Source organism: Puccinia triticina, chromosome 14A (genome assembly GCF_026914185.1).
Source record: "Puccinia triticina chromosome 14A, complete sequence".
Lineage (NCBI taxonomy): Eukaryota > Fungi > Basidiomycota > Pucciniomycetes > Pucciniales > Pucciniaceae > Puccinia > Puccinia triticina.
Window position 1 is genome coordinate 5,206,787 of NC_070571.1, and position 14,433 is coordinate 5,221,219.

Consider the following 14,433-nt stretch of genomic DNA (forward strand, 5'->3'; position numbering starts at 1 on the left):
ATGTACACAAAGGTGGCAGGAGATAGCCAGGCATCTCAAGAGTCTAAGTGTAAATGCAGAGGGTGATTACACCAAGGCAGCACTGTGCAGGGGCCTTAGCATAAAAAGGTAAGGATTATTGTCATTTCTCTCAGGCAAATTTCACCGATAAGGCATAAGTCCCTCCGAAGGCCTCCCTCGGGAGGGACTTAGTTAAGTTTGTATAGGTCCTCCAACTGACTGAAGCTTTGCTTTTATATTGTTGTGAAGCAGATCAGATTAGGGATTGTTTCCTAGATTGGTTAAACAAAAATAGAATACTGAAGGGACTGCCAAGAAGAGCATCAAGGTAGATTTCCATCAAAAAAAAAGTTGAAAAAGGAAAAACAAGTGTATACATTGAGGTATCTAATGCATGATAGTTTTGATTTTTACTTCTTCACAACTGTTGAAGTTTTTCGATGGTAAGTAAAATGTCAGGGAGAAATGTTAACCAACCAGATTTAAAACATATACCGTGATGTCAGATTGAGCAAGAATCGTTCAACTTACTTGTTACTACATCCTCATCGTCCAAGACATGTTCGAGCCCAACTTTCTGTCCTCTGGCGTGCTTGGCGGATGTGCCCTGAATCACAATTTGAAGGGTAGATGGAATTAGAATCTTCATGCTGATGTAAGATTATTGGATTGAAAAACAAATCAATCTTACCCAGACGACACAGCTATCGAGAGATCAATAGTTTCGATCATCAAGGGTCGTCGTTGGCAGGCAATAATGAAAATTTGAGCTTCGATAAGGTTTCCAGTCCTCTTGCTGAGACACCGACTTGGTGAAAACAGAATGTACTGAAAGACTCAACTATTTCATCTGCTTAGCGATTTCCTTGTGGATTGCGTTACAGAAATCTTCTACGGTGCATTTCGCAGTCTTGAGTACGACGGGCTGTGAATAATCAGGCTGCCTTCCCCGAGGTTTGGTATAGACTCGAACCAAGTCGAGTTTGACCCAAAGAGCGTCGATCAACTCGTCAATATTCCTGATCCGGATGTGCCCAATCCCAGATCAGCTTTGGGCCACCATTCTTTTTTTGCGTGATTGAAAGAAGACTTTATCAGTGCCGCTGTCACTCACAACCACTCCTTGACCGAAATTGGCACACTGTTTGGAATTCGATACAGTAAATCCAGCTCCTCAATTGAAATAGCATCAATCTTGTTTCTGTTAGATACCGATTGCTTATGTAAGCCCACCTTCACGCGCAGTCCTTAAGAATCCAACTTAACCTACTCACAGTACATATAGACAAGGCATATAGACCCTGTTGGGTGCCAAACAAAAAAAAACAGTTAGTGATCCGCGATTCCTCGATCGGAAACCTTTAGGGGGAGAGCGGTGAGCCGAAAGCTAGGGAAAATGGCCTAACCGATTTCCTTCTATCACATCAATCAGCTCGTCCAGAGTAGCATCACACCGAAAAGCGACGTCACAATTGCTCATTCGGTATTCAGCCAAGACAGCTTTAATCTCTTCAGGTTCGAGTTTAGTAAGTGGAACGGTGTTCGAGATCGAGATTCCACCCTTGTCTTTCTTCTTGATGATTATGTTAGGCGGTTTCTTGTTCAGACGAATTCCAAAACCCTGCAAGACAAATCCGACCCCAGTCAGTCATCACTAGTTTAAAATACTTTCTTGGGAAAATTTGGAAACTTTCTTACTTCCAATTCGTTTTCAATGATCCGCTTATCATCCAGTGGTTTCAGTACGTCCAGAACAATAAATAGAAGATTGCACGACCTACGATGAGCAGATGCGGAAAAAGAGCGCATCAGCGTTGTAAAAGCAAAGGCAGATGATACTATCCGACGCACCTGGCAACTGATTCACAAATTGTTAAATTCAAAGACCACACATGAGAGAAATAAACCAAAGTCAGCGCAGATCAACTAAGCTTGAAGGCAATTATGTGACTGACCAGCAATAACCTGTCGACCACGACCTTTCCCGTCTTTGGCACCCTCGATAATTCCCGGAAGATCGAGAATTTGGATAGATGCACCCCGGACATTCATTGTTCCGGGAACAGTCGTCCTACATATGTTCACATAGCCCGTGTCAGGGGGCCAGCAGCTGATAGATCGGTGAGGATTTGATTGACTGACAAAGTGGTGAATTCGTAGGCAGCGACAGCAGATTGTGTGCCAGTTAAGCCAGACATCAGTGAAGACTTTCCTACCGAAGGGACTGGTACCAAGACCATAAATAAGTAAGCGACGATCTCAATCCAATTGAAAAAATCCAGTATTTTGCAGACTAGGTTGATGACATACACCCAACAAATCCTACACTGGCCACCCCTGTTCTAGCCACGTCAAATCCGACACCAGGACCACCACCACCACTAGACGAAGGAGTTAGCAGTTCCCGCTTTAGTTTTGCAAGTTTGGCTTTCAGTTGACCTGGTTAGGGTTATTGAAGTGAAAATGTTGAATCGAAAACTTTAGTCAAGGTAACTTCGTAATCATCTATTCCTCCATCGCAATTAGAGAAGAATCTTCAATCAAAGTACTCACCTAAATGAAAAGCGGTCGCTTTGTTCTGTTGACAAGTTCAGACAGGGTAAAAGCAACGATCAGTCAATTATTTTGCCAAGGAACGAACGAGAATTTATGGTTTTCTAATAATTGCCAATCAGCGATAAAGACTAACTTTTTGAGTTTTGGCCTGAAGATGGCGAGATAATTCCGAGTGGATTGAAAAATGATAATTCTCGATCAGTCTCCATGCGTGGCCAGAATTGACGAAATTCTCGATCATACCATCTCATCTTCGATGGCCTTGATTTTTTCTACGGCGGTTGACATTTTGGAAATGGGCTACCGATGCTTCTGCTTTGCTCTGGATCGATGTCGATGATGACTGCCCAAGGTTTTAAGGATGTTGGCTGCGGTAAAACTTCCGCCGAGTTGGCGTCCTTCGACTTGGGGGCAAACCCCCTTCGGGTGATCGGAGTGCTATCGGGCCCCCGGCCGAAAACCTCGTTCAATCAGAGACTGGAAGCTTTTCCTTTTGTCCTTCGGCCTGACCATCAAGCCACCAGATTCCTTCAAACCTCAGTCCGATGGAAACGATCGCACCAATAGCCTCAAAAACAGGTGGACGAGGTGGACCATGCCAGCAAATCAAAGCAGACCTGACCGCCTGTATCCTTCGGTCTGATTGCGTGCTCAAGCCACCCTATCGGACACCCAAAGAATGCCTCCAATCTCACCTCGATGAACTCCCTGCCGAATGTTCTCATCTGCGATATGCTTTCTTCGACTGCAAGCGTGGTCTGGTACGTCTTCCACGATCTCCATGTCCGTACTCCAGAACAACTAATTTTATAATTTCTCTCTACTTTTGTTCGACCATTCAAAGCTCGACATGAGGAAACGTTTTCGAGGTTTAGACCCAAGCCAAACTGCCACTACACCTCCGAACTCAAGCTCTTGAGCAGAATCTTGATGCCTGTGATACGTCCCTCTAAACTCGGGTCCAAACTTAGAAAGCCTCGACCCGATCATTGAGGGAGGTTCACGATAAGATTTTTTGCTTCCCGAGGGATGAAGCTTGCTTACTCGTAAAATTTAAATCCCCATATGCCATTGGCAGCAGTGATGTCATGTAACAGCCCTGTTCACATTGTGAATTTTAGTTATAATTATATGGCACTGAGCATCAAATTTACATCAATTTTTCAACTTGTTCAGAATCTGAAAAAACACCTACATCATGATGCCAAATCAGTTTATGAAATTTTATTCATAAACTTGTTAAGATTATAATTAAAGTTATTGATGATCAGGGCTAATAACCACTGCTTTTCTATGACCTGGCCTCACCAAGGCCCATATTGTATCACTCAAATGTTTGGATCATGACTTTCCTCATCACTCCTCATCATTCCCATTCACCACCCCAAAAAGCAAGGCAATGTGGGCACATTGCCATGCTCTGAAAATGATTTAAAACTAGTTTTAAATAGTTGTATTCAGAACAAATTTTACTGAAACAGTGCTTTATATGTTTGTTACTTATACCTTGCAAACACCCAACTATTTCCATTGTTCATGCAAATTTCCCTGAAAAGAATGGAGTACAACATGTGAATTCTTTGAAATTTCTCTAAAATTCATTGTTCAATTTCACCTCAACAGAAATGCCCATGCATCCAACAAACAATGTTCAATATACATTCTTAAATCACTGCCCAAAAATATTCTTTGTATAATTTTATTGTGTTTATACTGCTCATAGTTTTACTTGCTGATCCTTTTTGGGATTCTGTATGTGCTGCATTTTCTGGGGGCTCTGCCTTACCCCAATGAAGTAGAAACTTCATTGTGATTTGAATGCAAATTGCATTTTGAATGAGGTTAAAACCTACACCCAATGCAATTTATTTTACCTAACTAGAATGCAGATAGAAACTTTATACAGTAGAAGATGTATATCCTCTGTTTGGAGGCTCTATCTTTATTGGATGAAGGTACTAACTTCATTGGAAGACAGTTTTACCCCAGTTTGGAGGAGGTAGAGCATCCATCCAACAAAGGTTGTGGCTTCATCAGGCTCATCTGATGAAGTTTCAACACCCATTGGATGGAGGGACCCGGAGAGCCTACAACTGATGGGGGTAAATCCTCCATTAAATTAAGAGAATACCACTATTTGAGGAAGGTGTAACATCCATTGGGTGAGGCTGTAGCTCCATTGGATTGAGGTACAACCACTTTATGCAATGGGATTACCTGGATGGGATGAATTTAGACTTTCTTGATCCAAAGGGAGTACCCCCATCAGGTGGAGTTACATAACTCCAGTCAATTGAGGTTGTACCCCTATCATGTGAAGGTAAAACTTGCATTGAATGGGGGTGTTGACTCTGCCAAATGGGGGTACCACATTCATTGAACAGAGGTTGTACCTCCACCTTATGGTGGTTGTGCCTCCGCACTATGGGGGCACAACCTTGATTGAAGAAAGGCTGTACCTCCATCTGATGGGGGTAAGGCCTCCATTGAATGGAGCTTTTACCTCCATTCAAATCACAATGGAGGATGTACTCCATCAGGCAGAGGCCAAATTGAGGCCAGGTGACTTTGGATTATTGTACAAGTCACTTTGGCCCTGGGTACTTTGGACAATTGTCTAAGTCACTTCAAGTACTTTGGACAAGTCACAAGCTTCCAAGCCACTTTGAGGAATTTTGATGATTGTCCAAGTGAATTTACTTTGGATGATTGTCAAATTAACTTTAAGGACTTTGGAAAATTGTCCAAGTCAGTCTTAGGATAAAATTGACAACCTGCAGGTTGGAAAACAGGTCCCTGCCACGGGTAAGGTTACCAGAAAATGGGCACCGGGTTTTGCCTTGGCAGGTACCAAGGGTGGTGTTCTGGCTGCACTTGCTCTCAAAATGTGTGCCTGCTTTCCAGTCCTCCTATCTTTGCTTCCCCATGCAGGCTGTCCAAGGAGAATTCATCAAGGCAGCTGAACCAGGTATCGTGTTTCAAGCAACTATCTTCCGGGAACCACAGAGCCGCTTACCTCCGTGCCGAAGCCCTTGCTTGGCGTATCCCCATCCACAGGGGCCAAGCCCATGATGACAGCTAGCTCAGATTTATTTTATACCAAAACAAGTCCCCTGACCGCCATGAAAATAGGGGGCTCAGGTTGGGTGTGGACAGGCCATACCCAGGGACCTAAATGTTTTATCAAAAAACCAGGCACCCGCCGGCACCAGGAAGTACCAGGCCAAAACCATCCCTGGTTAGAGCACTGTAAAATATGGGTTAAACTTCTTTAACCACTGGTTTAAGCTTCTGCAACACCTAGGTTCAACTTGTGTCAAGAATGGATTATCCATGTGTAATAACAATGTTTTAATCATGTCAATGTGGGCATATTGCCTTGATTTTGCAGTGGTGATTGGAGATGGCACTTTGCACCCAGTTACCTGTGGTGAGTGTGGGAAAAAATGGGTCAATACCATTCCATACAACATTTGGCCCAATTTTGTATTGAATCAATCCCCATTCACTTCAAGGATAATTAAATTTCCCAAAAAAAATACTCAAAGTTTGAGGTTGGGAAAATCATTGAAAAAAATCACTCCGTACTGGAAAAAAATGCAAACTGAGCGTGCTCAGCCAAAAAAATAAAAATGTGTCAGACTGAGTAAAAAACAATGGGGCACATTTTTGGGTTGATTTGTTGGACGGGCCTGCACAAGGCCCGCATGGGCCCCTAACAGGCCCGTTGGGCCCATTGAAAAAGTAGTATTTGTTTTGAATTCCCATGCTCTGCTAAAATGTGAAATGGGTTGAAATGAATGAAAAATGAGGGGGTAAATTTTTGGGGAGATGTTTTGGACGGGCCTGAATGAGGCCCACATGGCCCCCACAAAGCCCACTGGGCCCATTGAAAGAGTAGCCTTGGTCAAGAATGCCTATGCTCAGCTAAGAAACAAAAATGTGTCAGACTGAGTAAAAACCCTAGGGGCACATTGTTGGGGAGGCTTATTGGACAGGCCTGCATCAGGCCCGTATGGGCCAACAAATTTCCAAGGGAAGGAAAGGGCCTGGACATACATTCTGTGAGTGCACAAATGTCACACAGATGTCAGAAGCCCTTCAATATCTTCTGTTGATTTGTGGTCAATTGGTGCTGTTCTCAAACATCATATGGGCATTCTTAAGCAATACTACTTCTGGGTTGGCCGAACCAGCTTTGGGTGGTCCCTGACGGGCCTGATGCAGGTCTTTCAATAAGCCCTCCCCAAAAGTGTGGCCCCATGTTTTTTACTCAGGTTGACACATTTTTGTTTCTTAGCTGAGCATAGGCATTCTTGACCAAGGCTACTCTTTCAATGGGCCCAGTGGGCTTTGTGGGGGCCATGTGGGCCTCATTCAGGCCCGTCCAAAACATCTCCCCAAAAATTTACCCCCTCATTTTTCATTCATTTCAACCCATTTCACATTTTAGCAGAGCATGGGAATTCAAAACAAATACTACTTTTTCAATGGGCCCAACAGGCCTGTTAGGGGCCCATGCGGGCCTTGTGCAGGCCCGTCCAACAAATCAACCCAAAAATGTGCCCCATTGTTTTTTACTCAGTCTGACACATTTTTATTTTTTTGGCTGAGCACGCTCAGTTTGCATTTTTTTTTCAGTACGGAGTGATTTTTTTCAACGATTTTCCCAACCTCAAACTTTGAGTATTTTTTTTGGGAAATTTAATTATCCTTGAAGTGATTACGTGCCAGCAGACCGGTCTTTCAATAGCCCCATCCAAGCTCATTCACAGTAAATATTTATCCTGTTACTGCTGTGGTGGCTTATATGGGCTCAAGTTGACAGAATGTCCAATCAGCAATGGTGCAGGTGGGAATTTACATGTGTCTTACATCAAATTTGGATGAGTGAGGCAGATTCAAGTTTCAATCATTGGAGACAAGAAAGGCTGGGACTGGAGCATATGGAAATTTGGGCAGAAATGACAAGCTAGTTCAGGAAATTTGCTTGAAGCAGAGTTGAATGGGAAAGGCAGATGACATACATGGAAGGGGGAGGAGCAATGGGGGTGAAGATTCTTTCTCTTTTCATCTTGATTTGGGGGAACTCACTATCTTACTAATCATCATATTACTTGGTATTAGAGAGATTTATCATATTTTGAACACTACTTACTATTTGTGCAATGTGGACCTTGCCTGTGAAGTGGAGAGCTTTATTTCACCTAAAGATAGGCTCATCGTGGAGCACTGAAGATTAGTGGAGTAAAGGTTTGAGTAGCTCCCAACAGTTGGTCTCTCACCAATGCACCCCAGCTCCACTTTCTGGTGGAGCCCGCTTTGGCTGCCCCAGCTCACCCACTGCTGAACCGGCAGTATCCAGGCCAAATCTCCAATCAATTGCAACCTTAACCAACTAACACTTGACAACAAATTTTCATTACCAGTAAACTGTAATGGCAATTTCAGCACATCATGAATCAATATGATACCATTAAAATACCAGTAATACCCAGTTTTGGTGAAGGTAAGTTATCCATGGGTGTGAGTACTTTCCAACACCTGCCCAGGCAGTTTGGGATCTGTGTTCCTGTACATCTGAGATTGCACCTGCAAAGGTGGGTACCCGGGAGCATCTAGTAGGTAACTACAGGTAAGCTGCAGGGACCCCTGTGTGTGCACTGCTCAGTTGAATGACTGGTCCACAATTAAGAGACTTGATGCAACTGGCCAATCAAGAAAATGCATCTTGTCCTTGAGGCAAGTCCATTGAGAAGAGCTCCTCTTGATGACTGATCATGTAAAAAGGAGCTCTTATTAACCAGTGAAACCAATGTTGAAGTCCCTTCTTCTCCGCAGCTCCGCGACGGACTCTCGAACTTGATCCCTGATCCTACTCCCCGCTCGTCTCTCCCACTCTCTCTTTCCCCGCTCTTCTCTTCTAGTCTCTCTTCCAGCAACCCAGTCAAACATGTCTCCAATTCTCCTTCCAACCGTCAATTCCCTATTCATCTCATCAAGTACTCAATCCAGTAATCAACCATCCTGAAACCCTTCAAGAACCACAAGCCGGCCGTAACATCCTAACCTCAACCACAAACCGACCGAATCCCAAAAAGTCAGAACCACAATCCGGCCCCACTCTCCTTGCCTACAAATACGGCTCCTTGAGCTCACCAAACTGGATCCTCAGCAGCTCATTGATCTTCTCTCGATCTCAACCTTCCTGCTCAGTCCTCAAAATTCAATACCTCAAGATTTCCCTCTGCCTTCGACTCCTCCCCTCTTTTGCTCTATTCTTTCTTTCCTCGATCATTTTGCTTCTCCGATCCCGTCGGCTCCAACTCCAATTCAACTCGGCCTCAGTCTCCCCATCACCGGTTCTGGTCATTCCGACCCTGTCTCTCAACATCATCAATTGGATCTTTCCAATTTGGTGAGAACAGATTGCTTCCACTTTCTATTGTCTCTCCCCTGCTCACCGTTGTCTCCTATCCTCCAAACCTCTCACAGTTTCTACTACTACACTCTCTTTGACATCATCTATTTGAGTCTGTCTGTTCTACTTCCCCCAAAAAACTACAACTTTTGTGGTATGCTCTTTTTTCCTTGTCCATGATTCTTTTCCTATATTCCTCAATGTTTCTGATAGTTTTGTTATTAGTTCTGGTTCTTGTTTCACCAATAAAAACAGTATTCTCTCAACCAAGAGTAGCTCTTCTCAAGATTACTTTTCATTGCAAGGAGCTCTTCTTGATAGATTCACATTAAGATTCTTCTAAGGCAGAAAAAGTCACATATTGAACGGATTATATTAGCTCCAAACAAGGCCTAAAAGTTGGGTCAGCCTTTTTGCACACCTAAAGATTCACCCACGCACACCAAAAAAGGTGTACACTTCCAGGTTTTTTGGAGTGCACACCTGTGCAATCCGGCATTTCTTGGAGTGAAAATAGTTAACTTGTAAAGTGTAAAGGCTGAGCAGCTTCATCACAACATATTGTTTTACTCAGCCATACAATATAGCTACTGATCTACTTTGCAGGTGAGGGCCCCTTCTTTCTCCATTCTGGTGCAGTCAGATTACAAATAAACTAATTTTCATATTTTGAAATGCACGCAAATTCAAGAGGGTCAATGTGTGGCAGACATCCAATGGGTTTGACGTCTTAGGTGTGGTTATAGATTACAAGAAAAAGACACCTGTGAGTTTGAACTAGATCAAGTGATTCCTCTAGAAATCATTCAGCTTTCCCAAGAGCACACTAGCAAGTACTTGGCCAATTCAATCCGAGTCATTGTAGAGAAATTTGGGATTCAGAATCAGGTAAGCCTAGTGTGAAGTTGGGCACATCAGAGAACCAGCATGGGTATTTGAAAGCAAAATTTGATGAACCAATTGACCAGATGGATATGATCTGTTTATCACTCTGCAAACAATATTTCCCAAACTGGTCAACCAACAGCTTGAGGACCACTATTGTTCTACTGTTTTCATTAAGTCCAATCTAACTCACACCGCAATCCCTTCCGCCACGATGGATATTGATTGTTGAACACCTGTAAACCTTAACTCTTCTCCCTCCTGTCATCTTCACTATTTTTTCGATGTGATGTCTTTTTTAATTGCTATGACTTGATATAAAAACTAGAAACATTTGTCATCCATTTTATGTTGTTTCCTCTCTTCCTGCATGAACGCGTGCTTCTGCTGGGAATGCATGTCCGTATTCCTGGACAATCAAGGGTAAATTACTATTCTTTCTTCCGGATACAAGAGACAAATGACCTGGAGATTCCTGTAGAACAATCAGATGCATAGCCCTAGAATTGACACGAAAATGACCTGGGAACTTGGGCACCAGCTATGTAAGAGGTTTGCCTGGAATAAGAACACGGATGCAAATTTTGCGAGGCAATTGATGAGTGTTTCACTCACGCAGGTTCTACTTCCAAGAATCGTGTTGTTTTTTCCAGAGTTCATCTAACTTTGCACATAAGAAAAACTTGCCTCTGTGTTTGATACAATGGAAATATGTGATAATTTGTGCCAATGCGGCTTGAATTGCAGTTAGGTAACTTGGAATGATACACAAAGTAAAATTGCAACAAGATTTGATTTCAGATGGATCTTAGATGGATAGTTTGATCCATAAGTAAATCACTTTATAAAGAAATTGAGGTTTACTGCACGAATTTGGTATGATGACAAGACTTCAGCTTGATTTTGATTGGAGTTGATGAATCTGAAATATGAGAGTTACAACAGTTAAGCCTACAACTAGGGCGCTAAGATAATGAGAGTATAGAAGCTTGTAAGGAGAAAACGGTTCCCGACTGCCTTTGAAACTAGGCACATGGTGTAGATTTAAAGATAGATAATTTGATGTGTTACAGTATAAGAAAGGGTGGAAGGAGTGATATATTTGGTAATATTTTGATACATCTGGGTCCTCAATACAATTCTCTAGCAAGAGACAAGTAAAGGAAAAACAAGAGAAAGTCCAATAATACAAGCACTAGAGAGAGAAAGAGGATTGGCATGAATCGTTGGAGATAAGAGGAATAATGGAAAGTAGCTTTCTGCGTTGGACTGGGGTCTAAGGAGAAAAGAGAAAGAATTGAATACTCACTAGATTTGATCATTCAAGCGGGTTTGGTAACGCTTCCTCCAGAAAACTTGAGGTCCTTGACTTCTCAAGGAAGGTCTTTGACAGTAAGAACCATGCCGTTGCGTCGTGAGGCTGGTGTTGGCGGTGAGGGAGGGAGATTCTTGAGCTCTGGAGGGAGCTCGTTGGCGGCAAGAATCAAACCCTTGCGGTGCTGAGAGCGCGATGGGGATGGGGGGAGGGCAGGGGGGGTGGTGATGATCATGCCCTTTTGGCGCTCTGCTCGGGATGAGGGAGGGGGGGTAGCGCATTTAGGGGCTGGCTTGGATGCTGGCTTTTTCCTCTTGATGATTGGGTTGCGGGAAGGGGCCCCAATTGGACAGGTTGACGAAAACATCTTGTGGATAGGCCCAAGATTGCTATGCCCCCCAGGAAAAGCAACAGGGCCTTCTCCTTCTTCATAATAAGAACAAAGTAAGATATATCAGAATTTACCTCGAAGAGTTAGTAGGAGAGTGTTGCCCGGCCAGATAGAGATTTGGGACCACAGGTGTGAGCCTCACATGTTATGGACTGCGCGCAGAAATAATAAAATGTTAGAGATTGATGGATGGCGGTGAGAATGGGCAGAAGAGGGGGGGAATACGACAGAAGATGGAAACTTGCCTTGGAATGTTGGATCAGAAGAGGGAAAAATAGGACGTAGGAGTCAGACTTTTGTGAAAAGGCTTGGAGTGTTTGAGGAGCTGAGAAGAGCCTTTCTAAGGCGTTGTGGTTGCTGTAGAGGGGGGGGGGGGGGTAATATGGGGGGAAGGGTATGTGTTACTATACAAGCTTAGAGAAAGGAAAGGATGTAGGTAGGAATGAGAGGATTCCAGTCAGTACTTCCGCCCTTTAGTCAGGGAGAGAAGGTCGAGAGGTAAAGGGGGAAGCTGAAGAAAGAGACGAGGGGAGGGAAGATGAACCGGAAACCCAGGCAATCTGCGAGCTTATTTAAGGTAGATAGCTCAGCAGTGAATGCTGCTGCAACGGTTTCCTACTACTACCCTTTTTTCCCCTTCATAGGTACGCGCGCGTTTGATTTGGCCCTCTGCTGAGCTGTTCCACGATCACAACTCAATAACAAACTTCCTGTAGACGCCAACCTTGGACTGTGATTGGCCAAACTTTAATACCATGTGCTCACAACGCGGATGTAGTTTGAACAGATGCGTTTCTCAGTCTTCGAATCATTCCCGCTACAAGGGTGGATGGAAATCCAAACAATTCTCCTTCTTTCTTACATCAAAGTATCCAGAACCCCATGGAGCTTTATGAGCTCACCATCTCTGGCTCCTTTAAATCTTTTAGATAACAAACTGAATTTCCTTGAGTCAAAGAAGTACGAGAGTAATGAAACAAATGGCACAATTGGCAGTGAAACTAGATTTGATGATAAAGGCTCTAGGCTTCATGGATTGCGACTGCCTTTGAAACTAGGCACAAGGTGTTAAGAGGTCGTTATCCAAACCATACAAGTAGATGCAAGAGACTTCTGCATGTTCTATACTGTTCTATAACAGAACTACTGCAAGCAAGACAAAGTGTCCAAGAAAGACAAGGTATTCATGAAAGACGAAGTATACAAGCAAGATTTGAGAATATTTTTGAGAAGGGAAATATGAAACAGTTGCTGCAAGCAATGATAGCAATGAAGGAAGGAGTCAATTAAATATTAGTATGTTATTTTGAATCCGCAGAATAATTGATTGCCAGTGAGTATTTACTGGGCTTATTAATTCAAGCGGGCCCGGTGGTGGGTTTGCCCTGAAGGTCCTTGAGCTCTTGTGGGAGTTCTTGGACATTGAAGACAATGCCCTGGCGGCGGGTTGGTCGAGATGAGACCTGAGGCGCAGCAACTTTAGGAGCTGCCGGGCGTGGTGGCTTCAAGTTTCTGTGGCGAGTGTTGTCGCGTGAAGGGGCACCAATAGGGCAAACGGGGGAGTCGGTGTCGTAAACGACCCGCATGACGCTACACCTGAGATGTAGGAAGAAAACAACGGCCGGAGGAGTTAAAATGCGCTGAGGATAAGCAAGGTTGAAGGACTAAAGGTGTAGGGATAACTTGCCTTTTTGCCGGAGAGGAAGGGAATAAGAGTAAAACGGCTTGTTTGATGCGCTAAAGGCCGGCTTTCTATATGTTTTTATCAGAGGCGATGATCCCCAGAAAAAATGTTACTCTATACATCGGAAAAGGAGAGAGCTATCGAGGATATCTATAAGAGGATTGGAGGAAATTTCACTTACGCGCTTCGCAAGTAAAGAGTTGGAAGAGGGAGTGCGTGTGTGCGTGAGATGGGGGGGGGGGGGGGGGTCGGGGCTGCAGAGACTAGGGAAGAGAGCTGGAAGGCCAAACAATCGGTGTATTTAAGCACGATGGCTGGTTCAGCATTTAATGCTGCTGCGATGGTAGAATGCTGCAACCACCCTTTGTGCTTCGCCCCTCTTACGCGCTGGGGTAATTTGGCGCTCCGCTGAGCTTTTTCTAACCATTGCAGCGTGATCGGAAAACACTGGTACGCGTAACTTGTGCACCGTGATTGGCCAGGGGCAGTAAACAGTAAAACTCTATTCAAGTAAAGCTTTCGAGATTGTTTTTTTTTGGGAATAATTGCTCAGCAAGCTTTGTGACCACAGTTAACAGAGAAGTATGTACCGAGTAGATGCGTTGGCCGGTATTCTCGAATCATAGCCGTGGCCATTGCTAATAGAATGACACAACTTCAAATCGACTTCACATACTTCTACGCACAAGCTGGCTCCTGTCTTGGTTTGTCTGCTACCCAGATGGCAGAAGGGATGAAGAGGTCCAGTAACATTATGTTAAAGCACCCTTACTCTTGTACTTGAGAATTGGAATCAGTGCATATACCCATCGACCATGAAATTTCTAGCTCCCTTTACTCTGCAGCGGATGTACTTATGCTAATATCCGTCGTATGGATATCTTGGATTTATTTTCGAAATTGTGTGCACTCGTTTTAAAAATGTGCCATCAACCGTTTTATTCTTTTGATTGCAACAAATAAACAGCGTTGTGTGAGAGGTTTTCAACACCTCGGTTGCGGTAAGCCAACGGGACCCACAGAAATAGTGAAGATGACAGGAGGGAGAAGAGTCAAGGTTTACGGGTGTTCAACAATCAATCTCCATCGTGGCGGAAGGGAAAGATTTAGGAAGTGTACACTTGTTGTTTAGCAGGCACGGGTTGGGCTCTAGCCCCCCCCCCCCCCCCCCCCTCCTCAGG

At 43.9% G+C, this 14,433-nt stretch overlaps 4 protein-coding genes across 4 annotated transcripts; 1 reads left to right on the forward strand and 3 right to left on the reverse strand.

The window, feature by feature from the left end:
* Positions 1–841: 841 nt before the first annotated feature.
* On the reverse strand, positions 842–2,844 carry PtA15_14A479 (uncharacterized protein; the record flags this gene model as incomplete). Its single annotated transcript, XM_053163199.1, has 12 exons — positions 842–1,019; positions 1,115–1,201; positions 1,275–1,301; positions 1,407–1,621; positions 1,699–1,777; positions 1,852–1,858; positions 1,956–2,071; positions 2,143–2,224; positions 2,311–2,439; positions 2,554–2,578; positions 2,690–2,749; positions 2,800–2,844. The coding sequence occupies 12 exons, from the start codon at positions 2,842–2,844 to the stop codon at positions 842–844; spliced, it is 1,050 nt and encodes a 349-aa protein (XP_053027150.1).
* Positions 2,845–2,886: 42 nt separating this feature from the next.
* Positions 2,887–3,475, forward strand: PtA15_14A480 (uncharacterized protein; the record flags this gene model as incomplete). The annotated part of the gene is made up of 3 exons (XM_053163201.1): positions 2,887–3,020; positions 3,098–3,317; positions 3,401–3,475. 3 exons carry the CDS (start codon positions 2,887–2,889, stop codon positions 3,473–3,475), a joined length of 429 nt encoding a protein of 142 aa, XP_053027151.1.
* Positions 3,476–11,235: 7,760 nt separating this feature from the next.
* PtA15_14A481 (uncharacterized protein) lies at positions 11,236–11,544 on the reverse strand (the record flags this gene model as incomplete). Its single annotated transcript, XM_053163202.1, has 1 exon — positions 11,236–11,544. The coding sequence occupies one exon, from the start codon at positions 11,542–11,544 to the stop codon at positions 11,236–11,238; it is 309 nt and encodes a 102-aa protein (XP_053027152.1).
* Positions 11,545–12,926: 1,382 nt separating this feature from the next.
* PtA15_14A482 (uncharacterized protein) lies at positions 12,927–13,154 on the reverse strand (the record flags this gene model as incomplete). Its single annotated transcript, XM_053163203.1, has 1 exon — positions 12,927–13,154. The coding sequence occupies one exon, from the start codon at positions 13,152–13,154 to the stop codon at positions 12,927–12,929; it is 228 nt and encodes a 75-aa protein (XP_053027153.1).
* Positions 13,155–14,433: the final 1,279 nt, after the last annotated feature.